Source organism: Seriola aureovittata, chromosome 8 (assembly GCF_021018895.1).
Source record: "Seriola aureovittata isolate HTS-2021-v1 ecotype China chromosome 8, ASM2101889v1, whole genome shotgun sequence".
Taxonomy (NCBI): Eukaryota; Metazoa; Chordata; class Actinopteri; order Carangiformes; family Carangidae; genus Seriola; species Seriola aureovittata.
In genome coordinates this window covers 2,587,902-2,615,709 of record NC_079371.1, presented here as the reverse complement: position 1 = coordinate 2,615,709, position 27,808 = coordinate 2,587,902, and the positions used below count along the sequence as shown (strand labels likewise).

The 27,808-nt window shown below is 35.7% G+C and overlaps 1 protein-coding gene across 1 annotated transcript; it reads left to right on the top strand.

The window, feature by feature from the left end:
• Window positions 1-1,565: 1,565 nt before the first annotated feature.
• Window positions 1,566-26,924, top strand: slc25a48 (solute carrier family 25 member 48). The gene is made up of 7 exons (XM_056383712.1): window positions 1,566-3,045; window positions 5,267-5,310; window positions 7,556-7,627; window positions 8,464-8,716; window positions 20,507-20,794; window positions 22,450-22,583; window positions 24,844-26,924. The coding sequence occupies exons 1-7, from the start codon at window positions 2,991-2,993 to the stop codon at window positions 24,946-24,948; spliced, it is 951 nt and encodes a 316-aa protein (XP_056239687.1). The 5' UTR covers window positions 1,566-2,990; the 3' UTR covers window positions 24,949-26,924.
• Window positions 26,925-27,808: the final 884 nt, after the last annotated feature.

Below are 27,808 nucleotides of genomic sequence, written 5' to 3'. Positions count from 1 at the left end.
CCTAATCCAGAAACAGCCCTTTAATTTAATGTGTTCATATACTGATGCATGTTTTTATTGTACTAGCAGATGATGAAAGTTCTTGCTAACGTCCGATTAGTGGAAAATTCAAGGTTAAAGAAAATGTAAACGAGATGTAGAAGTCATTAAATGCATGTCCTGTAAGATGAACTGAAGTCCTGACTGTGTAATAATACAAAGAGCTCAGCAGATCGGCTGCTACATTCAATATAAGATCAATTAAAATCCATTTAAAGTAATCGCACGAGTCGAAATGATTTATTTCTAGAAACGTGCTACAGAGATGAATCAAAACACAGGACAGATATAAATAAAAACCTGCATATAAGTGGATATAAATAAAGGTAATTGAATGTGTTTCTTAACATTATTTGTATATTAATTTGAAGCAGAAAGTAAAATGCAATAAAAAAAGGTGGAGTCAAGACATAAGTCAACAGTTACTGTAAAGTTTCCTTGGTGAGTGGGAGGATTCTCACCGTCACTGACGACATCTGGCTGCAAATGAATCTGTGTGATATTAAAAGTTATGAATATAATTCTTATAGGTGATATTGGTTTCACTCATAAACACTGAAGAGAAACAAGCAAATAGAGACTTTTGTTTTTCTTCCAGGTAAAATCATTTTTAAAAAAGGTAATGTTGAACCAGCTGGTTGTTTTCCTCTCGTCTCTCCTCGTGGGTCGGCTTCGGCCTTTTCTGCGTTTCTCTGGTAATTTTCCACAGAGAGAAGAAGATGCTGCGTCTCTGTTATCAGCGTCTTATCTCGGGGTGGAGCCGCGTTTCCTCCACAACAACTCTGACACATTAACGTCTATGGTTTTATGGAGCCAGTGTTTACATCCACTTCTCTCCTTTTTATTTCCGCCTCAGTTGTTTGATGGTTGTTAAAATCATCTAATCTTTCCAAGTCCGATAATAAACTCAGAAATCTCTGCCTGTCTTTTTGTCTCTCTGTCCGTCCTCTGATTTTCTTTTTCAACCTTTTGAATTTAAGTTCAAATGAGTCAAGTCAGTTTAAAGAGCACGAACGTGATTCACAAAGATTAAACTTTGACATATTTGGGATCTTTGGAAACTTTGGGATCTTCACTAGAACTGAAAGTAAAGTTTCGTGTGTTAGTAGACAATTTAGATTCAATAAGATAAAACAGATAATATGTTTTTTAATTAGTTTTTCTGTTTTAGTTTTTCTGTTTAAAGAGCCTACACTACATTTCAAAGGGAGATATATCAATATATTTAATGTCACATTATTAAATATAAAAAAGTGACGCAATTGCAACTCAATTTCGAGAACATACACAACTTGGTACCAGATATTGATGTTATATATATTATATATATATATATATATATATATATATATATATATATTCAGTTCAACAAACCTGCTCAATCATCGGTCCATTTAAGTCAGGAAATAAAAAGGTTTAATGGAGAAACTGATACTCTGAACTGGCCTTTCAAAACAGTGAAATGTGATATATATATATATATATAAAAAAACATAAAACATATACATATAAAAGTGGCAGTTTGTTTCCAATGTATTTATTATGTTGAACATTTTGTGGCTCTCTTCATAAAGTGTGTAATATTTACATTATTGCCATTCGTCTTAGTGTTTCAGTCTGTCAGAGGGAATCAGATATCAAAGATCAATAAGCAGCTGTCCAGCGTCTTCAGTCCCATCACAGCGAACATGTCCTGTATTTGAAGCAGGTTTTTGTTGTTTGCTCTGCTGGTGTTTGAGTGTGTTTCCTCCAGGTCTCTGGTTTAAACATTATACGTTAAGTATTATCAGGAACCTCTGCTGCCGTCCTTCACCTGGTCCCAGCCGCTGACCTCAGATTGTCTTTAACAGTTGGAGGGCAAATGTCCCCACAGGGATTAACAGTAAAACCATTTCCTGTTTCTTGTCCTCTAGCTGCCAGTTTATTAGGTACACCAAGCCTAAACTAATGCTGCTTAATACAACATTAATGGAGGTGATAATGTTCAGTTTTTTACTGACACTGTTTTAAAGAAGCGTCGATTCAAATGTGAAATTACTTTGGAGGATGTAGTTAAATGAAGAGGTGTTTCTGTTGTTTAGCCTTCGCTCACTGATATAAACTGGGTGGAATAAATAATAGAGACAGTCTCAGTATTTAACTACAATAGTTGCAACAAAAATTGAACGTTAGAGCAGTTTTATCTCAGTGTACCTAATAAACTGGCACCTGATTGTGTATCTTCTCAAATGTTTTTAATCACATTTTACCTTCATGACACTTTAGTATTTTACTTTTTACAAAACAATCTGTTTTTAAATGGTTTGGTTTCAGTCTTTTACACCTTTATGTTTATGTTGTTAAAATGATACTTAATATTAGCTTAAAGTCTAAGTCAGTATTGTTCATGGAAGCTGTTGTCAATATGATCATATATTGATCAGATATTCCTTCATTAGTCCCACAGTGGGGGAATGTGTTACAGTGGACGATACAGGAAAGAAAACTGCAAAATGACAATATCAAATATTAATATTAATAATATAATATATAGAAAATTAACCCTTTGTACGGACTTGCACAGACAGCTGGCTGATTATCGTTACAGTGAGGAGGTTTGTATTTCTGCTCCTCATGGCTCATTTCCATGGTGGCGTCTCCATAGGCTGCAGTGCTTTGAGGAGCTGACACCTGATTGGCCAGCAGGGCTGTCCCGCACATTGAAACTCTTGCTCTGATTGGCTGTTTGTTCTAACATTCAGTGTGGTTTTCTTATCACAGCAGTCACTCTTTAAAATCGCTTTTCTCTGTTTCTCAGGAACATTTGTGCCCGTTGCTTTGTCCGGAGGAGACGAGGCGTCATCAGTTTCTTCCTCATCACCGACACTGAGGGAAACGGAGCGTTTTCATTGGCGGGCTGATGAGAGGCGGTGGGCTGAAGTTTGGACGCACAGAGCAGCTCTGAGAGGAAGATGCAGAACTCCAACAGTTTTCAGGTGGATGATTTTATCGCGGGATGGATCGGCGGTGAGTGAAAAAGTCATTTCCGAGGCAGTTGTTTCAGAGAGAGAGGCTCAGGGGGGGATTGTGGTGGTGCTGGTGGGGGTTGTGGGGTCAGATGGGTCACTCCATGGCTTCCCATGAAGTGCATGTTTGTGTGGATTAAAATCAGCTGTGCAGGGAGGTAAACACAGCTTCAGGATCAGGCTGCTGTTCTCGCGCAGTGAAATCCGTTTTGCAGGAAAACCTGTGCAGCCTCACATGCATCCACATGCAGTGTAAACAATGGAGGGTCTGCAAAGAAACCCCCTCCCTCCTTCCCTCCCCCACCCACTCTGATAAACACCCTCACCTCCAGTGTGAAGGAAAGTAGTTTAAAGCCAGTCAAGCGCCTTATCTCCCGCAGACACGCACACAGAGTCCGTCCCTGCAGGATTGATCATGTGGAGATTTTTTTATTCTAATGAGAAAACGCTTTTTAAGTGGAATACACGCAGTGACGGGACTGGCCGCTGGGGGCGCTGCTGCTGCGTCACTTTCAGTTGCATAAACAATAAAGTGGGACTCCAGCAGCTTCACACTGAGATCAGGCTCTTCTGTCTGTTCACCGTTAATTAATGAAACATTAAACTTGAATTCTGACTGATGGATGCAAGTCAATGGAAGAGAAGTCAAATTTACCCATGCACAAACGTAATATATGTATATACAGTATATTCAATTTCCATACATGAAATATACGTTCATATGAAATAAAAACAGATGTAAAAATTCTATATAAAATCCATTAGAATTTGAAACAATTTCATATATTGACATATATGTATATCCCATACAAATATATATGTTTATAAAAGAACACTTAGACATATGTTACATAAATATATATATATAAAACAGTAGGGTCCAAATATCTGAGACCAACCTTCCCGGAATGAGAAGATAGACATGTTTCAAATGAATAAGAAAGATATTTATAAACGTATAGAATCTTTATGTGTATGTTGTTTTAATGAACTTGCATATATACACATATAGACATATCTGTCATATCTTACATTTCTGTTTGGGTGAGACCCCTGTGAACCGAAACTAAAAGAATTCTTTCAGTTAAAATTAAAAACAGTTTTCACTCACATCTGAATTGAACCTCAATGAAAACTGAGCAGAAATAAAGATAAATGCAAAATTCAGTTTAAATTTCTCCCTGATGGTTGTTGTGGAGGCAAACAACGGGTGGAACCAAGGAAACGGGTGATTCATGTGAATTCTCTCATCGTCTTTCTGTTAATGAGTAAAAGCATCTTTCATTCAGCTGTTGACCCCCAACAACCCTGTAACGAGACCAGATCCAAACCTAGACCACAAACCTGGATCAATTATTTTTTTCTTCTTCTTCTTCTTTTTTTATTATGTAACATGTTTCTTTTCTTGTTTTACTGCCAATTTAAATAAATTAAGTTCAACAAAGAAAAGTTTTTTGCATTTGAAAACACTTTCTGTGCTGTGAGGAGGGAAACCTACAGCAGCAGCTGCAGGACGACACTTCCTCTTCTTTCAGTTCGTGCCTCATTTTCATCTTTTACATCATTAAATCAACCAGACAAAGCAAGTTGGTAAAGTTGGCGTCCACCCCGACCGCCCTGAGCGCCTCGTCCTAAACACAACAAACCTGTGGCCAGTTAGTCCTGGCTGTTATCTGCGCTTGGAGGCAGGATACTGCGTGCATTGTTTTGCTATGTGTTGTGTGTGTGTGATGCGTATGTGCTCACACACAGTGCCCAGAGAGTGGCAGGAACAGGGGGTCAGTAAGGGCACAATAGCTCATGTTTGCCCCAGGGCCCCATGATGGCAGTCCAGTTTGTCCAGTCTCTGGCTGCATCACCCGCTGTTTCCTCTCAGCAGGGACACGACAGCACACGCTGGGTGTTTATGCAATTGTTTGTACTTTGTTTGCACTTTAGGGGCATGGAGTGCATCACAAACCAAAAGCCCATTACAGAAAAATTCAAATAAAGTGTGTTGCTTTTATCCGTAGACATGATTAAGTCTCAGAAATGCACCGAATAACAAAGAAAACCCAGTTATTTCAAAGCTTGTATTGAGCTCGTCTTTGCAGCACAAGTCTTTTTCCCTTCACAGACAGTTTCATGTTACATTATCTCTCTCTTTTTTTTCCTTCCTCTGGTATTTTGTGTTTTCATTTTATTTTCTTCTGTGTCTGTTTTTCTTTTTCTTTTGGCTGCAGGAGCTTCCAGTGTGGTCGTGGGCCATCCGCTGGACACAGTGAAGGTATTTTAGAGCTGCAGCACGACTCTGCCACACTGCTTTCTCACAAAGTGCTTGATTGTGATGGGAGCTGCTGCGTTTCTCTCTGTAGGATTGGATGAATTGAATTGAATACTCCCAAACCTTTGAACGGTGTTGTCCTGCTTTTATACAGTGGCTTCAGAAAGTATTCAGACCCTGTCACCTTTTGCACACATTTTAAATGGATAAGAAGCAACACTGAGCTATAACGATAATGTGAAGACGTGTTGAAGACATTCAGTACGTTGTAGAAGCGACTGTGGCAGCAGTTACAGCTTCCAGTCTTCACAGGGAAGTCTCTACAAGCTTTGCACACCTGGATTTGAGCAATCAGAGCTGGAGAGGATGGATGGCAAGTGTCTGTGAACTTCTATCTTCAGGTCACTCCACAGATGCATTATGGGGTTCAAGTCAGGGCTTCGGCCGGGTCACTCGCGGACAGTCAGAGACTTGATTGTTTGTCTCAGGTCATTGTCCTGCTGAAAGCTGAACTGTCACCACAGTCTCGGGTTACATGAACTCTTGTTTTTTCTGTATTTGGCCGCATTCATCCCAGTTCTGACCAGTCTTCTTCTCCCTGCCGCTGTGAAGCCCGCCCCATAGCATGATGTTGCCACCATCTTGCTTCTCGCAGCGCCTGGTGTTTTGGATTTCAGCCCAAGCGGTTCAGTTTGCGTCTCATCGGACCAGAGAATCTTTTTCTCCTTTAAACGCTGTTAGTCGAACTCCAGCAGGCTGCCGTGTGTCGTTCTCTCAAAGTGGCTTCTGTTTCGTCTTTTTATTATAAAGCTGAGGCATAAGCTCTGTTAGTGTGGCCATTAGGTTCTTGGTCACCTCTCTGACCAAGGCCCTTCTTGTTCAGTTCAACTCCAGGAAGAGTCCTGGGTCCAGACTTCTCCCATTTCACAACCACTGTTTTCCAGGGAACACTCAAAGCTTTAGAAATGGTTTTATGAAGGAGGTTTACAGAGAGACGTCATGGCTTGGTTTGTCATGCAGTGTGAATTGTGGGCTCTTGTATACACATGTGCCTTTTGTTGAATATTTCCAATCAGTTCAGTATCCCATAGGTGGACTCCTGGAAAGCATGTATGTCAAGGGTAATTAAGAGTATGAGTACCGGGTCTGAACTCTTCAGTAAATGAGAGATTTCAGTTTGTGATTTTTGATAAATTTGAAAGTTGTTTTCACTTTGTCGTTATGGATTATTGAGGTTAAATCCATTTAAAATCAAATCAACACAATAAAGGGTGCAGGAAGTGAAGGACTCTTTCTGAAGCCACTGTTGTTGTTACATAAGAGAATAAAAACCTGCAGTTCATTAAGACTTGCTCTCTTTTGGTATTTTGTGGCACATTGTGTTTTGTTTATTGTAATTTAAAAACAATTCAGACTCATTTTCCACATTAACACATTTTTGTCATTATGGGAAGAAGTTGTCTGTTTATACTGACAAACTTCAAACCAAGCTACAAAGTTTTAGATGAAAATTGAACATGATAAAATGAAAAGTGTTTTCATGATACAGAACAAAGAAGAATCTCTTCTGGTAATAGACAGAGCACGACAGTAGTAATGAGCATAAGATGTAGTGTAGTGTTGTATTAAAAGTTTTCTCCGAACCATTTGAAGTCTGGATCTATAAAGAGCTGAAGTCTTTTTCCAGTTTCAGGTTATGACCTGATCCACTAACGCTCAGATCATTTGCTGTAGAATGAAAGCAGAATAATTTTACCTTTGTAGGTAAAGTTTTGAAGTTTTACAGTTTAGTGCAAGAGTAGATATTTTTCTCAGAGATTTGGATGGAAAAACACCAGAAACAACTTTGAGTTGAAATCAATAAGGAAACACTGTGAGTCTTTCCAGCAGACACTGGACGAACCTTAACCCTAAGTTTTGGTTGAGTTGAAAAATCCCCCTGTTGGTTAATTGCCATTGTGATGTTTAGCAGATGTTTGTATTTTATGTGCTAATGTGTCATTTTGGCTACTTAACAACAAAACTTAAACTCAACAAAATATCAACAACAGCTGTCGTCAGTATTTTATGTCAGATCAACATTGGCGTTAGGCATTGTCCTGAATTTTGGTCACCTGACATCATATCCTACGTTAAGCCAAATATCAAAGTGTTAATGACACGTGTGGCCAGCTGCAGGGTCAGCCTCCACATACTGGAACTATTTTGTCGTTATTTGTTTTGAAAGTGGATGTTTTCTCTCACCAAGACGCGGCTCCAGGCGGGGAAAGGCTACAAGAACACGCTACACTGCGTCCTCACCATCTACAGGAAGGAAACGGTAAACACACAAACTCCTTCAGTCCAAGTCTAATTTTACTTATTTTTTGACATTAGAACGGTATGGATGATTATCAGATGATCTTTAATTAAAGTGTCAGGCGTTGCTTTTCTCAGGTCAACAATTCACACTTTAATTCTTTTTGAGATCTTTTTGTGGAAGACTCTGACTTTAGTTTGTCCTGTCTGTTTGTTTGATTGTTCAGACAAAGAAAGTCACAAAAAGATAGCACAATTCACATTTTTATAAGTCGATGTAATCCACAGGCCGCACCCTAAATTATTCAGTTTCCTATTGAATAAGCCAAAGAATAGATTTATTTGTTATGTTTCATTCTCTAGTTTGATTTATCTTGTGTTGATTGTTGTGTGAGCCAGTTTCTCAGCGGGAATCTAAGTAGATTCAGCGCCATGGGAAGTTATTTGCAGAAGCTTAAAATTGAATAGTAGTTCACCAAATTTGATCAGTAACATTTTGCAACGTCTGATTCATTTGTTTTATCGGGTGTGATGCAGGGTTGACATTATGGTATGTGTCATATCAGCCCTGCACTCCCTCTAAACCCGCAGATCTGCTGTTCTCAGTGGTCAGATGATTTGTTCAGGCAGTGGACAGCTGTGTTTTACTTTTTCAACATGTGTCTCCTAAACTCCCCCCCCTCGCCGTTAGCAGAGAATTCTTTCCACAGAAATATTTGGCAGCAACTTAACCCCATTTTTCATCCTGTGCATTGTTGGCAGACAAATGGCCCAAGTGTACTCCTGAGTTTAAAATTTGCACTGTGCACTTGTAACACTTGTAACACTTAACTGTCATCTTTGTTTTCTGTTTCTCAGGTCTCAGGGTTTTTTAAGGGCATGTCTTTCCCACTGGCCAGCATCACTGTCTACAACTCAGTGGTGTTTGGCTTCTTCAGTAACACACAGAGACTCATAAGCAAGTATCGCTACGGCGACGGGCATCATCCCTGTGGCATGTTGGACTTGACCGTGGCCAGCATGCTGACTGGACTGATGTCAGTAGGCCTGGGAGCCCCGGTGGATCTGGTCAAGATCAGACTGCAAATGCAGACGCAGACGGTTCTAGCAGGTAAATCAGGGTTGGTGGTTTTGGCTTAAGATGTTTGTGTTTTCCCCATGAACAGAAGAAACATACAAGAAACAAACATATAATTAATTATAATACTGAAAGCGCAGTAGTTGTTGTTGTTGTTGTTGTGTTTTCATTGGTCTTTGGAAGCTCAAATAATGGTTTGGCTTACTGATCATAACAATGTCATGGGAATAAAAAAGTCATAGTAAAGTAAGGCATAAAAATTTTCACACAGAAATACCCCAACCCAGGGTTCGAACCCACAACCCTCCATGTCCTAGGCCACAGTTCTAACCATTCTATTACTGTGCTGCTCCATCACAAAAAAATCATATTGTATTGGAATATAAAAATGTTATAGTATAGTTAGCCATAAAATGTTATAGTATAGTAAGTCATGAAAATGTCATATTATAGTAGGACATAAAACATCAACAAACATCATAGTATAGTAAGACATAAGATTTTCAAAAAACGTCATAGTATAGTAAGACTTGAAAACAGCCAAAAAATATCATAGTACAGTAAGACATAAAAAAGTCATAGTATAGTAAGTCATGAAAATGTCATATTATAGTAGGACATAAAACATCAACAAACATCATAGTATAGTAAGACATAAGATTTTCAAAAAACGTCATAGTAAAGTAAGGCAAGAAAACTTCAAAAATATCATAGTATATTAAGACATAAGACTTTCAAGAAACGTTATAGTGTAATTCAGCATGGAAACGTCAAATAACATCATAATATAGGAAGACATACAGCTCTCATGGTATCGCAAGACATTAAAACGTCAAAAAACGTCATAGTACATTAAGGCACAAAAACGTCATGGTATAGTAAGACATAAAACATCAAAAAACGTCATAGTATAGTAAGACATAAAACATCGTAGTATAGAAAGAAATAAAAATGTAAAAAAAAAATCATATTATAGAAAGGCATTAAAACGACAAAAAACTCCATAGTATAATAAGACATAAAATCATCAAAAAAACACCATAGTATAGTAAGACACAAAAAAGTCATAGTATAGTAAGGCATAAAAACGTCAAAAAACATCATAGTATATTAAGACACAAAAACGTCATAGTATAGCACGGCATGAAAACGTCAAAAAACGTCATAGTAGTAAGGCATAAAAACGTCAAAAAACTTAATATTATAGCATGGCATGAAAACGTCTAAAAAACGTCATAGTATATTAAGACACAAAAACGTAATAGTACAGTAAGGCATAAAAACGTCAAAAAACGTCATAGTATAGTAAGGCATGAAAACGTCAAAAAACGTCGTAGTATAGTAAGACACAAAAACATCATAGTATAGCAAGGCATGAAAACGTCAAAAAACGTCATCGTATAGTAAGACACAAAAACGTAATAGTACAGTAAGGCATAAAAACGTCAAAAAACGTCATAGTATAGTAAGGCATGAAAACGTCAAAAAAGGTCACAGTATAATAAGGCATGAAACGTCATAGTATAGCATGGCATGAAAGCGTCAAAAAACGTAATAGTATAGTGGGACAAAAAAACGTCATAGTATAGTAAGGATTAAAACGTCAAAAAATGTCATGTATAGTAAGGCATAGCAACGTCATAGTATTACACGGCATGAAAACGTCAAAAAACGTCATAGTGTAGTAAGACAAAAAAACGTCAAAAAATGTCATAGTATATTAAGACACAAAAACGTCATAGTATTACACGGCATGAAAACGTCAAAAAACGTCATAGTATAGTAAGACAAAAAAACGTCATAGTATAGCATGGCATAAAAACGTAAAAAAATGTCATAGTATAGTAAGGCATAAAAACGTCAAAAAATGTCATAGTATAGCATGGCATGAAAATGTCAAAAAAAACGTCATAGTATAGTAAGGCATAAAAACGTCAAAAAATGTCATAGTATAGCATGGCATGAAAACGTCATAGTATAGCATGGCATAAAAATGTCAAAAAATGTCATAGTATAGTAAGACAAAAAAACGTCATAGTATAGCATGGCATAAAAACGTAAAAAAATGTCATAGTATAGTAAGGTATAAAAACGTCAAAAAATGTCATAGTATAGCATGGCATGAAAATGTCAAAAAAAACGTCATAGTATAGTAAGGCATAAGAACGTCAAAAAATGTCATAGTATAGCATGGCATAAAAACGTCATAGTATAGCATGGCATGAAAACGTCAAAAAAACGTCATAGTATAGTAAGACAAAAAACGTCGAAAAATGTCATAGTATAGCGTGGCATAAAAACTTCAAAAAATGTCATAGTATAGCATGGCATAAAAACGTCAAAAAACGTAATAGTATAGTAGGGCACAAAAACGTCATAGTATAGTAAGGCATAAAAACGTAAAAAAACGTCATAGTATAGTAAGGCATAAAAACGTCATAGTATAGCATCGTATAAAAACGTCAAAAAACGTCATAGTATAGTAAGGCATAAAAATGTCATAGTATAGCATGGCATAAAAACGTCAAAAAATGTCATAGTATAGCATGGCATAAAAACGTCAAAAAATGTCATAGTATAGCATGGCATGAAAACGTCAAAAAATGTCATAGTATAGTAAGACAAAAAAACGTAATAGTATAGTAAGGATTAAAATGTCAAAAAACGTCATAGTATAGTAAGGCATAAAAACATCATAGTATAGCATGGCATGAAAATGTCAAAAAACGTCATAGTATAGCATGGCATAAAAACGTCAAAAAATGTCATAGTATAGCATGGCATGAAAATGTCAAAAAAAACGTCATAGTATAGTAAGGCATAAGAACGTCAAAAAATGTCATAGTATAGCATGGCATAAAAACGTCATAGTATAGCATGGCATAAAAATGTCAAAAAATGTCATAGTATAGTAAGACAAAAAAACGTCATAGTATAGCATGGCATAAAAACGTAAAAAAATGTCATAGTATAGTGAGGTATAAAAACGTCAAAAAATGTCATAGTATAGCATGGCATGAAAATGTCAAAAAAACGTCAAAAAAACGTCATAGTATAATAAGGCATAAGAACGTCAAAAAATGTCATAGTATAGCATGGCATAAAAACGTCATAGTATAGCATGGCATGAAAACGTCAAAAAAACGTCATAGTATAGTAAGACAAAAAACGTCGAAAAATGTCATAGTATAGCGTGGCATAAAAACTTAAAAAAATGTCATAGTATAGCATGGCATAAAAACGTCAAAAAACGTAATAGTATAGTAGGGCACAAAAACGTCATAGTATAGTAAGGCATAAAAACGTCAAAAAACGTCATAGTATAGTAAGGCATAAAAATGTCAAAAAATGTCATAGTATAGCATGGCATAAAAACGTCAAAAAATGTCATAGTATAGCATGGCATGAAAACGTCAAAAAACGTCATAGTATAGTAAGGCATAAAAACGTCATAGTATAGCATGGCATGAAAACGTCAAAAAATGTCATAGTATAGTAAGACAAAAAAACGTAATAGTATAGTAAGGATTAAAACGTCAAAAAACGTCATAGTATAGTAAGGCATAAAAACGTCATAGTATAGCATGGCATGAAAATGTCAAAAAACGTCATAGTATAGCATGGCATGAAAATGTCAAAAAACGTCATATTATAGCATGGCATGAAAACGTCATAGTATAGCATGGCATAAAAATGTCAAAAAATGTCATAGTATAGTAAGACAAAAAAACGTCATAGTATAGCATGGCATAAAAACGTAAAAAAATGTCATAGTATAGTAAGGTATAAAAACGTCAAAAAATGTCATAGTATAGCATGGCATGAAAATGTCAAAAAAAAAGTAGTAGTATAGTAAGGCATAAGAACGTCAAAAAATGTCATAGTATAGCATGGCATAAAAACGTCATAGTATAGCATGGCATGAAAACGTCAAAAAAACGTCATAGTATAGTAAGACAAAAAACGTCGAAAAATGTCATAGTATAGCGTGGCATAAAAATTTCAAAAAATGTCATAGTATAGCATGGCATGAAAACGTCAAAAAACGTCATAGTATAGCATGGCATAAAAACGTCATAGTATAGCATGGCATGAAAACGATAAAAAATGTCATCGTATAGTAAGACAAAAAAACGTCATAGTATAGTAAGGCATGAAAATGTCAAAAAACGTCATAGTATAGCATGGCATAAAAACGTCATAGTATAGCATGGCATGAAAACGTCAAAAAATGTCATAGTATAGTAAGGCATAAAAACGTCAAAAAATGTCATAGTATAGTAAGGCATAAAAACGTCAAAAAATGTCATAGTATAGCATGGCATGAAAACGTCAAAAAACGTCATAGTATAGTAAGGCATAAAAACGTCAAAAAATGTCATAGTATAGCATGGCATAAAAACGTCATAGTATAGCATGGCATGAAAACGATAAAAAATGTCATAGTATAGTAAGACAAAAAAACGTCATAGTATAGTAAGGCATGAAAATGTCAAAAAACGTCATAGTATAGCATGGCATAAAAACGTCATAGTATAGCATGGCATGAAAACGTCAAAAAACGTTACAGTATAGTAAGAGAAAAAAACGTCAAAAAATGTCATAGTATAGCATGGCAAGAAAACGTCAAAAAATGTCATAGTATAGCATGGCATAAAAACGTCAAAAAACGTCATAGTATAGTAAGACAAAAAAACGTCATAGTATAGTAAGGCATAATAACGTGAAAAAATGTCATAGTATAGTAAGACAAAAAAACGTCAAAAAATGTCATAGTATAGTAAGGCATAAAAATGTCAAAAAATGTCATAGTATAGTAAGGCATATAAATGTCAAAAAACGTCATAGTATAGTAAGACAAAAAAACGTAATAGTATAGTAAGGATTAAAACGTCAAAAAACGTCATAGTATAGTAAGGCATAAAAACGTCAAAAAACGTCATAGTATAGCATGGCATAAAAACGTCAAAAAATGTCATATTATAGTACGGCATAAAAACGTCAAAAAATGTCATAGTATAGTAAGACATAAAAACGTCAAAAAACGTCATAGTATAGTAAGGCATAAAAACGTCATAGTATAGTATGGCATAAAAACGTCAAAAAATGTCATAGTATAGCGTGGCATGAAAATGTCAAAAAAACGTCATAGTACAGTAAGCCAAAAAAACATCAAAAAATGTCATAGTATAGCATGGCATGAAAACGTCAAAAAACATCAAAAAAAACGTCAAAAAACGTCATAGTACAGTAAGCCAAAAAAACATCAAAAAATGTCATAGTATAGCATGGCATGAAAACGTCAAAAAATGTCATAGTATAGCATGGCATGAAAACATCAAAAAATGTCATAGTATTGCATGGCATAAAAACGTCATAGTTTAGCATGGCATGAAAACGTCAAAAAATGTCATAGTATAGTAAGGCATAAAAACGTCAAAAAATGTCATAGTATAGCATGGCATAAAAACGTCATAGTATAGCATGGCATGAAAACGTCAAAAAATGTCATAGTATAGTAAGGCATAAAAACGTCAAAAAATGTCATAGTATAGCATGGCATGAAAATGTCAAAAAACGTCATAGTATAGCATGGCATAAAAACGTCAAAAAATGTCATAGTATAGCATGGCATGAAAACGTCAAAAAATGTCATAGTATTGCATGGCATAAAAACGTCATAGTATAGCATGGCATGAAAACGTCAAAAAATGTCATAGTATAGTAAGGCATAAAAACGTCAAAAAATGTCATAGTATAGCATGGCATGAAAACGTCAAAAAACGTCATAGTATAGCATGGCATGAAAACGTCAAAAAATGTCATAGTATAGTAAGGCATAAAAACGTCAAAAAATGTCATAGTATAGCATGGCATAAAAACGTCATAGTATAGCATGGCATGAAAACGATAAAAAATGTCATAGTATAGTAAGGCATAAAAACGTCAAAAAATGTCATAGTATAGCATGGCATAAAAACGTCATAGTATAGCATGGCATGAAAACGATAAAAAATGTCATAGTATAGTAAGACAAAAAAACGTCATAGTATAGTAAGGCATGAAAATGTCAAAAAACGTCATAGTATAGCATGGCATAAAAACGTCATAGTATAGCATGGCATGAAAACGTCAAAAAATGTCATAGTATAGCATGGCAAGAAAACGTCAAAAAATGTCATAGTATAGCATGGCATAAAAACGTCAAAAAACGTCATAGTATAGTAAGACAAAAAAACGTCATAGTATAGTAAGGCATAATAACGTGAAAAAATGTCATAGTATAGTAAGACAAAAAAACGTCAAATGTCATAGTATAGTAAGGCATAAAAATGTCAAAAAATGTCATAGTATAGTAAGGCATATAAATGTCAAAAAACGTCATAGTATAGTAAGACAAAAAAACGTAATAGTATAGTAAGGATTAAAACGTCAAAAAACGTCATAGTATAGTAAGGCATAAAAACGTCAAAAAACGTCATAGTATAGCATGGCATAAAAACGTCAAAAAATGTCATATTATAGTACGGCATAAAAACGTCAAAAAATGTCATAGTATAGTAAGACATAAAAACGTCAAAAAACGTCATAGTATAGTAAGGCATAAAAACGTCATAGTATAGCATGGCATAAAAACGTCAAAAAATGTCATAGTATAGTAAGGCACGAAAACGTCAAAAAAAACGTCATAGTACAGTAAGCCAAAAAAACATCAAAAAATGTCATAGTATAGCATGGCATGAAAACGTCAAAAAATGTCATAGTATAGCATGGCATGAAAACGTCAAAAAATGTCATAGTATAGCATGGCATAAAAACGTCATAGTATAGCATGGCATAAAAACGTCATAGTATAGCATGGCATGAAAACGTCAAAAAATGTCATAGTATAGTAAGGCATAAAAACGTCAAAAAATGTCATAGTATAGCATGGCATGAAAATGTCAAAAAAACGTCATAGTACAGTAAGACAAAAAAACGTCAAAAAATGTCATAGTATAGCATGGCATGAAAACGTCAAAAAATGTCATAGTATAGCATGGCATAAAAACGTCAAAAAACGTCATAGTATATTAAGACACAAAAACGTCATAGTATAGTAAGGCATGAAAACGTCAAAAAACGTCATAGTATAGTAAGGCATGAAAACGTCAAAAAACGTCATAGTATAGTAAGGCATAAAACGTCAAAAAACGTAATAGTATAGCATGGCACAAAAACGTCATAGTATAGTAAGGATTAAAACGTCAAAAAACTTCATAGTATATCAAGACACAAAAATGTCATAGTATAGTATGGCATGAAAACGTCAAAAAATGTCATAGTATAGTAAGGCATAAAAACGTCAAAAAATGTCATAGTATAGCATGGCATAAAAATGTCAAAAAAACGTCATAGTACAGTAAGACAAAAAAACGTCAAAAAATGTCATAGTATAGCATGGCATGAAAACGTCAAAAAATGTCATAGTATAGCATGGCATAAAAACGTCAAAAAACGTCATAGTATATTAAGACACAAAAACGTCATAGTATAGTAAGGCATGAAAACGTCAAAAAACGTCATAGTATAGTAAGGCATGAAAACGTCAAAAAACGTCATAGTATAGTAAGGCATAAAACGTCAAAAAACGTAATAGTATAGCATGGCACAAAAACGTCATAGTATAGTAAGGATTAAAACGTCAAAAAACTTCATAGTATATCAAGACACAAAAATGTCATAGTATAGTATGGCATGAAAACGTCAAAAAATGTCATAGTATAGTAAGGCATAAAAACGTCAAAAAATGTCATAGTATAGCATGGCATAAAAATGTCAAAAAAACGTCATAGTACAGTAAGACAAAAAAACGTCAAAAAATGTCATAGTATAGCATGGCATGAAAACGTCAAAAAATGTCATAGTATAGCATGGCATAAAAACGTCAAAAAACGTAATGGTATAGTAAGGCATAAAAAGGTCATATTATAGCATGGCATGAAAACCTCAAAAAACGTCATAGTATAGTAAGGCATGAAAACGTCAAAAAACGTCACAGTATAGTAAGGCATAAAACGTCAAAAAACGTAATAGTATAGCATGGCACAAGAACGTCATAGTATAGTAAGGATTAAAACGTCAAAAAACTTCATAGTATATCAAGACACAAAAATGTCATAGTATAGTATAGCATGAAAACGTCAAAAAATGTCATAGTATAGCATGGCATAAAAACGTCAAAAAACGTAATGGTATAGTAAGGCATAAAAACGTCATAGTATAGCATGGCATGAAAACGTCAAAAAATGTCATAGTATAGTAAGGCATCAAAACGTCAAAAAATGTCATAGTATATTAAGACACAAAAACATCATAGTACAACACGGCATGAAAACGTCAAAAAAACGTCATAGTATAGTAAGACAAAAAACGTCGAAAAATGTCATAGTATAGCATGGCATAAAAACGTCATAGTATAGCATGGCATGAAAACGTCAAAAAAACGTCATAGTATAGTAAGACAAAAAACGTCGAAAAATGTCATAGAATAGCATGGCATAAAAACGTCAAAAAACGTAATAGTATAGTAAGGCATAAAAACGTCATAGTATAGCATCGTATAAAAACGTCAAAAAACGTAATAGTATAGTAAGGCACAAAAACGTCATAGTATAGCATGGCATAAAAACGTCAAAAAACGTCATAGTATAGTAAGGCATAAAAATGTCAAAAAATGTCATAGTATAGTAAGGCATATAAACGTCAAAAAACGTCATAGTATAGTAAGACAAAAAAACGTAATAGTATAGTAAGGATTAAAACGTCAAAAAACGTCATAGTATAGCATGGCATGAAAATGTCAAAAAACGTCATAGTATAGCATGGCATAAAAACGTCAAAAAATGTCATAGTATAGCATGGCATGAAAATGTCAAAAAACGTCATAGTACAGTAAGACAAAAAAACGTCAAAAAATGTCATAGTATAGTAAGACAAAAAAACGTCATAGTATAGTAAGGCATGAAAATGTCAAAAAACGTCATAGTATAGCATGGCATAAAAACGTCATAGTATAGCATGGCATGAAAACGCCAAAAAAACGTTACAGTATAGTAAGAGAAAAAAACGTCAAAAAATGTCATAGTATAGCATGGCAAGAAAACGTCAAAAAATGTCATAGTATAGCATGGCATAAAAACGTCAAAAAACGTCATAGTATAGTAAGACAAAAAAACGTCATAGTATAGTAAGGCATAAAAACGTGAAAAAATGTCATAGTATAGTAAGACAAAAAAACGTCAAAAAATGTCATAGTATAGTAAGGCATAAAAATGTCAAAAAATGTCATAGTATAGTAAGGCATATAAATGTCAAAAAACGTCATAGTATAGTAAGACAAAAAAACGTAATAGTATAGTAAGGATTAAAACGTCAAAAAACGTCATAGTATAGTATGGCATGAAAACGTCAAAAAATGTCATAGTATTGCATGGCATAAAAACGTCATAGTATAGCATGGCATGAAAACGTCAAAAAATGTCATAGTATAGCATGGCATAAAAACGTCAAAAAACGTCATAGTATAGCATGGCATGAAAACGTCAAAAAATGTCATAGTATAGTAAGGCATAAAAACGTCAAAAAATGTCATAGTATAGCATGGCATAAAAACGTCAAAAAACGTAATGGTATAGTAAGGCATAAAAACGTCATATTATAGCATGGCATAAAAACGTCAAAAAACGTCATAGTATATTAAGACACAAAAACGTCATAGTATAGTAAGGCATGAAAACCTCAAAAAACGTCATAGTATAGTAAGGCATGAAAACGTCAAAAAACGTCACAGTATAGTAAGGCATAAAACGTCAAAAAACGTAATAGTATAGCATGGCATGAAAACGTCAAAAAATGTCATAGTATTGCATGGCATAAAAACGTCATAGTATAGCATGGCATGAAAACGTCAAAAAATGTCATAGTATAGTAAGGCATAAAAACGTCAAAAAATGTCATAGTATAGCATGGCATGAAAACGTCAAAAAACGTCATAGTATAGCATGGCATAAAAACGTGAAAAAATGTCATAGTATAGTAAGACAAAAAAACGTCAAAAAATGTCATAGTATAGTAAGGCATAAAAATGTCAAAAAATGTCATAGTATAGTAAGGCATATAAATGTCAAAAAACGTCATAGTATAGTAAGACAAAAAAACGTAATAGTATAGTAAGGATTAAAACGTCAAAAAACGTCATAGTATAGTAAGGCATAAAAACGTCAAAAAACGTCATAGTATAGCATGGCATGAAAACGTCAAAAAATGTCATAGTATTGCATGGCATAAAAACGTCAAAAAATGTCATAGTATAGCATGGCATGAAAACGTCAAAAAAAACGTCATAGTACAGTAAGCCAAAAAAACATCAAAAAATGTCATAGTATAGCATGGCATGAAAACGTCAAAAAATGTCATAGTATAGTAAGGCATAAAAACGTCAAAAAATGTCATAGTATAGCATGGCATGAAAACGTCAAAAAACGTCATAGTATAGTAAGGCATAAAAACGTCATAGTATAGCATGGCATGAAAACGTCAAAAAATGTCATAGTATAGCATGGCATGAAAACGTCAAAAAACGTCATAGTATAGTAAGGCATAAAAACGTCATAGTATAGCATGGCATAAAAACGTCAAAAAATGTCATAGTATAGCATGGCATGAAAACGTCAAAAAACGTCATAGTATAGCATGGCATGAAAACGTCAAAAAATGTCATAGTATAGTAAGGCATAAAAACGTCAAAAAATGTCATAGTATAGCATGGCATGAAAACGTCAAAAAATGTCATAGTACAGTAAGGCATAAAAACGTCAAAAATGTCATAGTATAGCATGGCATGAAAATGTCAAAAAAACGTCATAGTACTTTAAGGCATAAAAACGTCAAAAAACGTCATAGTATATTAAGACACAAAAACGTCATAGTATAGTAAGGCATGAAAACCTCAAAAAACGTCATAGTATAGTAAGGCATGAAAACATCAAAAAACGTCACAGTATAGTAAGGCATAAAACGTCAAAAAACGTAATAATATAGCATGGCACAAAAACGTCATAGTATAGTAAGGATTAAAACGTCAAAAAACTTCATAGTATATCAAGACACAAAAATGTCATAGTATAGTATGGCATGAAAACGTCAAAAAATGTCATAGTATAGTAAGGCATCAAAACGTCAAAAAATGTCATAGTATATTAAGACACAAAAACATCATAGTACAACACGGCATGAAAACGTCAAAAAATGTCATAGTATAGTAAGACAAAAAAACGTCAAAAAACTTATAAGGCTTAAAACTTCATAGTATAAAAGGTAAAAGGTCACTTTTCAAACCTGTATGGAGGTTAAATTCCTGGTGGTGTTGTGTCTTCTGGGCTGCTTCCTCTCCATAAAACAGTAAACCAATAAAACTGAGGTCAGAAGTTCAATCATAAGATGAAACGCCACGTGAAAAGTTTATTCTCTTTTATTTGTTTATGGGATCTGTCATGTTCACACTCTTCACACTCGTCATGTCATCACCTACATATGTTTCATTACCTTCTTCAGACACTTTGGCCTTGACTGCGGATACATCCGGCTAACGGTTTTATGATGGTACAGAAAGGTTACTCTGTGTCAGGCAGCAGGTTGAGTGTCATTTCAGGACACTGTTCTGTGATTCATATGAAATGTGATAATACACCCACAGAATCACAAAATACGCGAGATTAGTTTCAACACTCACTGGACGACATGTGACTGACCTCCCTATCATTTTTAATATGTGTCCTACAGAGAACTTACACCTTGCGGGCAGCGTATCGAATGGCACCAACATCCCTCTGCGCTCCGTCAACATCCCCAGCCAGAGACTTTACAGAGGACCCATCCACTGTATCAGCAGCATCCTGCAGACTGAGGGGCTGCAGGGCCTGTACAGGGGGGCTGGGGCCATGATCCTGAGGGACGTTCCTGGATACACGCTCTACTTCATTCCTTACACCATGTTCTGCAACCTGTTGAAGCCAGACGCCACGTCCAGCCCTCATCCATGTTCTATCTGGCTCGCCGGAGGACTCGCAGGTAAACGTCCCAAACTATATCGCAGCTTTTCAACTCAGCTGTAGAGATGTATTTTCGGTTTCATTTGTATAGTTTACTTCACTTTTTCAGATGTGTATTTTATGAAGTATTTATTTTAATTTACATACTGCATCCTGCTCTAGCACATGCTTTTCCTGCTTTCTCTGCAGCCACAAACCTCTTTACTGTTAAGGTACAACCCACATTGTCCTTGATCTGGTCAGTCAGCAGTATGGAAAGTTTCTGTTTGTTCAGGTTTTTTTATTGACGTCTGTGTCCTGTTTTATTTCTTGATGTCTGCTGTTTTTATTGACCCGTGAAAAACTTTGCTCCATAAAGGTTTGATGTAGATTGGACCTTTGTTGGTTTACTAGTATAATGACCTAATTTCACGGCTGAGTAATTACAAGAAATCTTGTTGCATTTGTCATATGACATGTGGTAACATTACAGCTCCAAAACAAATCAGGATCCTGAAGATGTTTTCCTCAAAGGTTTTAAAAGTAAGTAGAGCAGGAGGGTGTGTGTAAATTTTTAGCCAACCACAGGCAGAGTGAATGTGAGCTGTGTTCGGCCTCTGGGCTCCAATTTGAGATTTGTTTGGTCTCAGAGGTTCAAGTAGACTCGCTTCCAGATGCAGACCAGCCATGAACACGTGACGGAGCGAAATCGTGCACGACGGACGGCTAAGATCAGCTGTGTTCCATTTATCAGTGAAGTTTGGATGTTTAGCCTGGAATCGGGCCTGAATTGGCAAGTTGACGTTCACTGCCTCTGGATTTCAGTTCTTCCATATATATCCAGTGAACTAATCTATCTGCAATCTTTGTTACATGGAACTTATTTCCTGTTAAAATGGCAATGCTTTCCTGCCTCAGTTGAAGTAGTTTGTGGTCTAATATAAAATGCATCAGCTGAGTTTCACCTTTTAAGTGATTCCGCTGCTGTGGCTTTCACTTATTTCCACTCGACTGCTGGTACTTTTCCACTTGGTCAGCTGTCTGAACAAATAAATAACTTTGAATGTACCATTAGTTTTAGTCAGTTAGTTCTGTTTTCTGTCGGGTTAGATTTGAGGAGCGGGACCAGGTCCAGCTGATTCCTCAGAGCGATCCAGCTTTCAGCAGGAAGTTTGTAAATGACACTTCTTTTTAATGAAGTTCTCCGTTTAAATTTCCAACCTTTGATCGCTCTGTGTTCCAGAGGTCCTGCTTAGAAAACAACCGGCTAATTAAGGTGTTTAACAGCAGTCTCCTGTAGCACAGTTTAATTATAGACGAGGCAAGTTTATTTATTTAACACCTCAACAACAAGGCAATTCAAAGTGCTTTACATAAGACAGAAAGGCAATAAGACAAGATATAAAAGAAACACGTGGCAGAATTAGAAGACTCAAACATATATAACAATAAGATACAAAATATTAAATGGAATATGACGAATTCATCAGCCTAATTTTGTTTGTTGGATTTTTGATTTCGAACTGGAACACAGCGTTTATCTTTTTCTTTCTTTGATGCTGTATCCTCCGACTTTCAGCTTCACTTGCTGCAGGGAATTGAACCCGTAACCCTGCGAATGTTTAGTGCCTCGCTTCACCTGACAGTCTGTAAACAGGTCAACAGGAACTAAAAGAGCACCTTCCTCTTACTCAGGGTCCATTTCCTGGGTCACGGCCACGCCGGCTGATGTGGTGAAGAGCCGAATGCAGGCCGACGCGCAGCTGCAGAGGAAGTACAGGGGAATCTTACACTGCATCATCCACAGCTACAAGACAGAGGGATTACAGGTGAGCGGTGACCGGAGACATAACACAAGACTTCTTCTCATTATTAACAGCTGGAGCTCAGTCCAAGCTACTGCTGCCAGAGAATTGTATTTTTGAGCTTTAAATATAAAATAGACCGAAACAACAATTCAGCTTTTCAAAAAATATGCTGTAATGTGTTAAACACAGTGTAGATTCTCTACATTTTATATCTGGTCTGAAGCCCCTCCCACCACTTTCAGGAAATGAAACAATAACATGAATCAGCAGAGGCAGTTTTTAACAGAGCTAATGTCATATTTAATAAATGTATTTGAGACAGGATGTGGCTAATTAATTATTAACTGAGCTAATTAACCTGTGGAAGGAGATGTTGGAGATGTAGTTTGGTAAACGATATTAATAGGTAGAGTTTGTGTTTATTGTAGGGCTGCAACTACCAGTTATCAAATAATCTGTTGTTTATTTTCTCGATTTAAATCATTTGTCTACAAAATATCTGAGAAGCTGCGATGGAAAAAGTCCAAACCGACCAAAACCCAGATATTCAATTTACAAAGATGTAAAAGAGAGAGAAGCAGGAAAGCTTAAATATTAACTTCAGAATCTACTTACTGTACAGTGTCTGTCATCACGTTAAGGATGATAAACCCTGCAGTACTGAACATTGTTTTAATACTGATCAGTCAGTTTCAGGGCTTTTATTAGCTTGTTTTTACTTAATTGTTTAAAATGTTTTTATAGGTTATAAATCCTATCCCAGAGTACATTTAAAAATTTATAGAAAGCGCTAAAGTATTTTTGTCTTTGAGACTTTAAATAGAAACTAAATGCCACCACTCAGCCACTGTTACTGTATCAGCTGCTGTAACAGATGGTTTAACGATTTAGAAAATGAGACCCTAGAAAAACATTGAAACCCAGACGAGTCAGGCTGCGTTCTCAGAACTCAAACCCCCCCGAAGTGTGTTGAACCACGTGATTCTGTCAGTGAATGAAAGCTCAGCATCCAGACAAGCTTCTTCTGATGAGGGTCACATTACAACATCGACAGCCAGAGGGTGTCACACCCAGAAATAGAAAACAAACATCTGGCCAGAGAGTGACTGATAATCAGATGAGTTTAATTTGGATTAATGTCATTTATAAATACAGGTTACATTAAAGAAATAGGGAGGAAACAGCAGCTCTCATCTGAAATTACAAAATGGATTTGATGGATCAGCAAATGAAGGAGGTGATGCAACATGAACTTGCAGATTGCAGTGGTGGTTACATCACGTGCACAGCTGCATCAGTTGCTGCCTTCTCGGCCCTAAAATCAACAACAGAACAACAGCCATACGCAAGGTCAAGGTGTCGGGGTCCATGATGTTTCATAAAGTCAGCTGCTACAAAACGCAGACACAGAGTGTGTTTTGGCCGATAGAACACCAATGACGTTCTGTTATTGATCACATGAGAGAGAACCGGACTGTTCCTGTCATCTGAAGGTCACGGATCAATGAGTGGTTATCAAGGACACTGTCCTCCAAAGCAGGGTTATTATGTGTTAAGTTTAGTTACAGACCTGAAATGAAGACATTAAAATGTGAATAAAATCGTAATAATAAAAAAATAAAAATACACAAAAGATGAGGAAGGCAAACTACAAAGCAACAAATAGCATTTAATTTTAACAATTCAAAAGTTTGTGGATGTTTTCCACATTACAGTTAGTTCATGTCCTGATCATCTGTTGTGAAATGAACATATCTGATTATATATCTTGTCTCTTCTGCCGACAGCAGACGATAACATGTGCAATCAATTAATGTTGTTGCTTTAAGTATGAAGCTAACGGCTGGAAGCAGGAGGAAACAGCTCAGTCCAAAGTTCACAAATGCACCTGCCAACACATCTGAGGCTTCTTAATTAACATTTCATATCTCACTTGTTTAATATGCACACACACAGTAACGTGCACCCAGCCACACTAAACTTATTACATTTCTGTATCAAATAAACACAATAGTAAGAGACATATCTTCTACTTTCGGTGGAGCTAGCTGTCTCCTCCTCGCTTAAAGTCTTAATCTCTTGGCTGCAGCTTCATACTGGCTGAACAGAAAGTAAATGAGCCTGTAGTTATTTTCTAACTGAACTGCAGCGGATTCAACACAGGATTTTCCTAGTACAACAGGTCAAGATGTCTGCTGTGGAAAAGGCCTATTCAGACTGATGAAAAGTCAAACATTTAAGTCACTAAAATAGATTTCTTTTTGTTTTTGTTTACGTGCAGGTTTTCTTCCGTGGAGCTTCAGTAAACGCCATCCGAGGCTTCCCGATGAGCGCCACCATGTTCCTGACCTACGAACTCTCCCTGCAGTTCTTCAGGAATCTCTAGAACAAGAGAAACATTTCAGTGGTAAAGGAATCACACTCAGTTCTTGGCAAATGAGCACACAGCACAACAAACCCTTTTAGCTGCTTGTGAACTGATGCATTGAACGCACCAGAGATTTTGAACACTTTACTGACCACTCTTGTCACACAATAAACGTCCAGTGATGTTTTATACCAGCACTTTGGTTGTATTGTTAAATAATCAGAATTACGACATCAAATCATCCATGATTTCCTGGGAAGAGTCTTGGCTGCCACTTATCTAGTGGATAGAAACTCCTTCTTCTAGTATCTAAGATGACTGTTAGCTTTTTAAACTCACTGATAATCATGTGACCTTCTCCCTCCCTACAATCTGGCCTGAGATCTGCTGACCAGTTATCGCTGACAGGTTCAAACAATCTCACTGTCTCCTACTAAAGACTTATTTTTATAGATTAGCTTTTACACCAGTTTTAATTTAGTCATTCTACTTATCTATTTTTTGATTTTACATATATTACCTTTCTCCCACGTATGTTTATCTTCTCACTGTTTTTATTCCTGTTAGTTGCTGATAAGTTCAGAGATTTAAATGCTTAAAAAAAAATTAGCATAACAAAGCTAACGGGACATGTGGACGATGATGATTGGTGTTAACATTCTCATTATTTAATGGATGGAGTTGAATATTTCTTTAATGCTAATTTACCAAAGAACTCAGTGTGGTCCTTTTTTTTTAAAGGAGGTTTAAAGGAGTGAGGTTATGTTGTCAGTTTGGGATCAGCACTTTACCTGGACGACGAAACTTGTTTGCACACCTGCAGCTTTTCCCTGGACGAGACCGTTATTCTTCTGTTTCCACCTGTGAACAAAGGGTGATAACAACACCGTGTTATTACACAGTGTCACACGGTCAACATGGTTTGATGGGAAAAAGATCAACAACTTGGTTGAAAAATGACATTTAGGTAACGTATAGTGTAATACATATATATTATATATAATCTGGTCTTTGTGGAGCCGTTGCTCAGTAAAGAACAGAGCTGTGCACTTTTATCTCAGCATGATGAAGAAATATGAATCATGCTGAAAATAGAGTTGAATGCTTTCATGAAGGATGTGACATTTTCAGCCCGACTGTGAGTCTACGTTTAATCTTTGTATTATTTTCAGTGTTGATTTAGTTTGTTTGATTTACTTTCAGTTTCTTTTTGCAGTTTGAATGTGATTTAAAAATATAAAACCTGAATGATTTCACATAAATAACCAATACACTTAATGTCTGTTCATAAGTATGAAAATATTGTGAGGTGTTGAAAATGACACATCCTTTCCTTCATTACATGAACTGTTGCGTGTTTTAGTCCCATGTTACCATCCACGTGTTCATACAGTGCATTCAGCGTCACACCCCTTCACCGTATCTCATGTCGTCACTTTGCAGCATCGTGGTAAAATAGTTCAATTCATGTTTTCAGATTTTAACCTCCACTCACATGACAAAGAAGTTTAGAAATTATTGCAATCTGGTAAAATGTAAAGGGGTCTGAATACTTCCTGAATGCACTGTATTATATTTGTGTGTTTCTTATATTAAGAAAAATTTTACAAGTTAATTTTAACTTCATGTTAACATGAGTTTTTTCCCATAATACTATTCAAATGCATGGATTTATATACACATGAGCCATTATAGTAAAGGTACAGTATTGCTTAACATGTTAGCAGTTAAACAGCATTTACAGCTAATGATACAAGAGGTTTCATTCTTAAATGGGACATCTGCTTTTAAAAGATACTGCGCCTCCTCACACAATAGATATTTCTCATTTTGGAATGATTACCGTAGAACAAATATATTTTCCTGCGTTATAGAGATATTTTTAAATAGTATTCTTGTCATGTAAATATCTTGTAAATATGTTAACTGCCATTCCAGATGGTGGAGAGCCAGAAGTGTCTTATTGTACATAAATAAAGCTTATAAACACACAAGTGTTGCTGCTCCTTCTCTGAATCTGCTCTTGTCTTCTCAGAATAAAGTGTGACTTGTGAGTCAGGTGACGTCCCATATGTCAACCGCCACATAAAGATACTGTGTTGTTACCAGATAAACACTTGATGATGTCTACACGTGCTCCAGCAGGGAGTCGATGACTTGTTTTCATGCTGTGACTGAGCCTGATGGGAAGAGCCGGGCTGACGTTGGCCCTCTGCCTGCAGCCCGCTGATAAGAGTCTGAAGCTCTGAGGTCACTGTCATAACTACAGTAAGCCGTGTGCTCTTGTGTCGGGTGTGAGCTTTCACCTGAACACGCCTGCAATATCACACAACGTCCACTAGGTGGCAGCATTCAACAACGCAGTCACTCAGCAGCCGTTCATTACCTGCTCACAGCTGTCTCTCAGTCAAGCTGTCTGTCCACTGGAGCTCAGTATCCAAGAAATCTGCAAAATATACAACAGAACAAATATTACATCGTTAATTAAGTCAATTTATATTGACATTTTTAAATGCTAACTTCAGGGGATTTGATCTTATTGTTGTTGAGGTCTCCAGTTAACAGTTAAATAATGTTACTAGTATTAAAGATCATTTAATTGAAATAACTTCTTTTTCAGACCATATTTGACATTTGAGTACAATATCTAGATGTTTATTATGTAAATAAATTGTTTGAAAATCCAGGTTTTAAAATGCATGTTACACTCTCACTGTATGTTTCGACAGTGTATTCAATAAGTTCTCAGACACCTTCAATTTTTCATATTTTGTTTGATATTTTTTGGCCATTTCTGCTTTATTTTTAGGATAGCAGAGAGAGTTTTCCCTTTTCAATAAATTTCCCACAAAAAATTCTAAATTTTTAGTTAAAAATT

Bases quoted from the DNA above. Each gene is read 5' to 3' on its own strand.
- slc25a48 (XM_056383712.1), top strand. From the start codon at position 2,991: ATGCAGAACTCCAACAGTTTTCAGGTGGATGATTTTATCGCGGGATGG. The intron at 8,717-20,506 runs GTAAATCAGGGT...TGTGTCCTACAG, and splicing joins GACGCAGACGGTTCTAGCAG to AGAACTTACACCTTGCGGGC. The intron at 20,795-22,449 runs GTAAACGTCCCA...CCTCTTACTCAG, and splicing joins GCTCGCCGGAGGACTCGCAG to GGTCCATTTCCTGGGTCACG.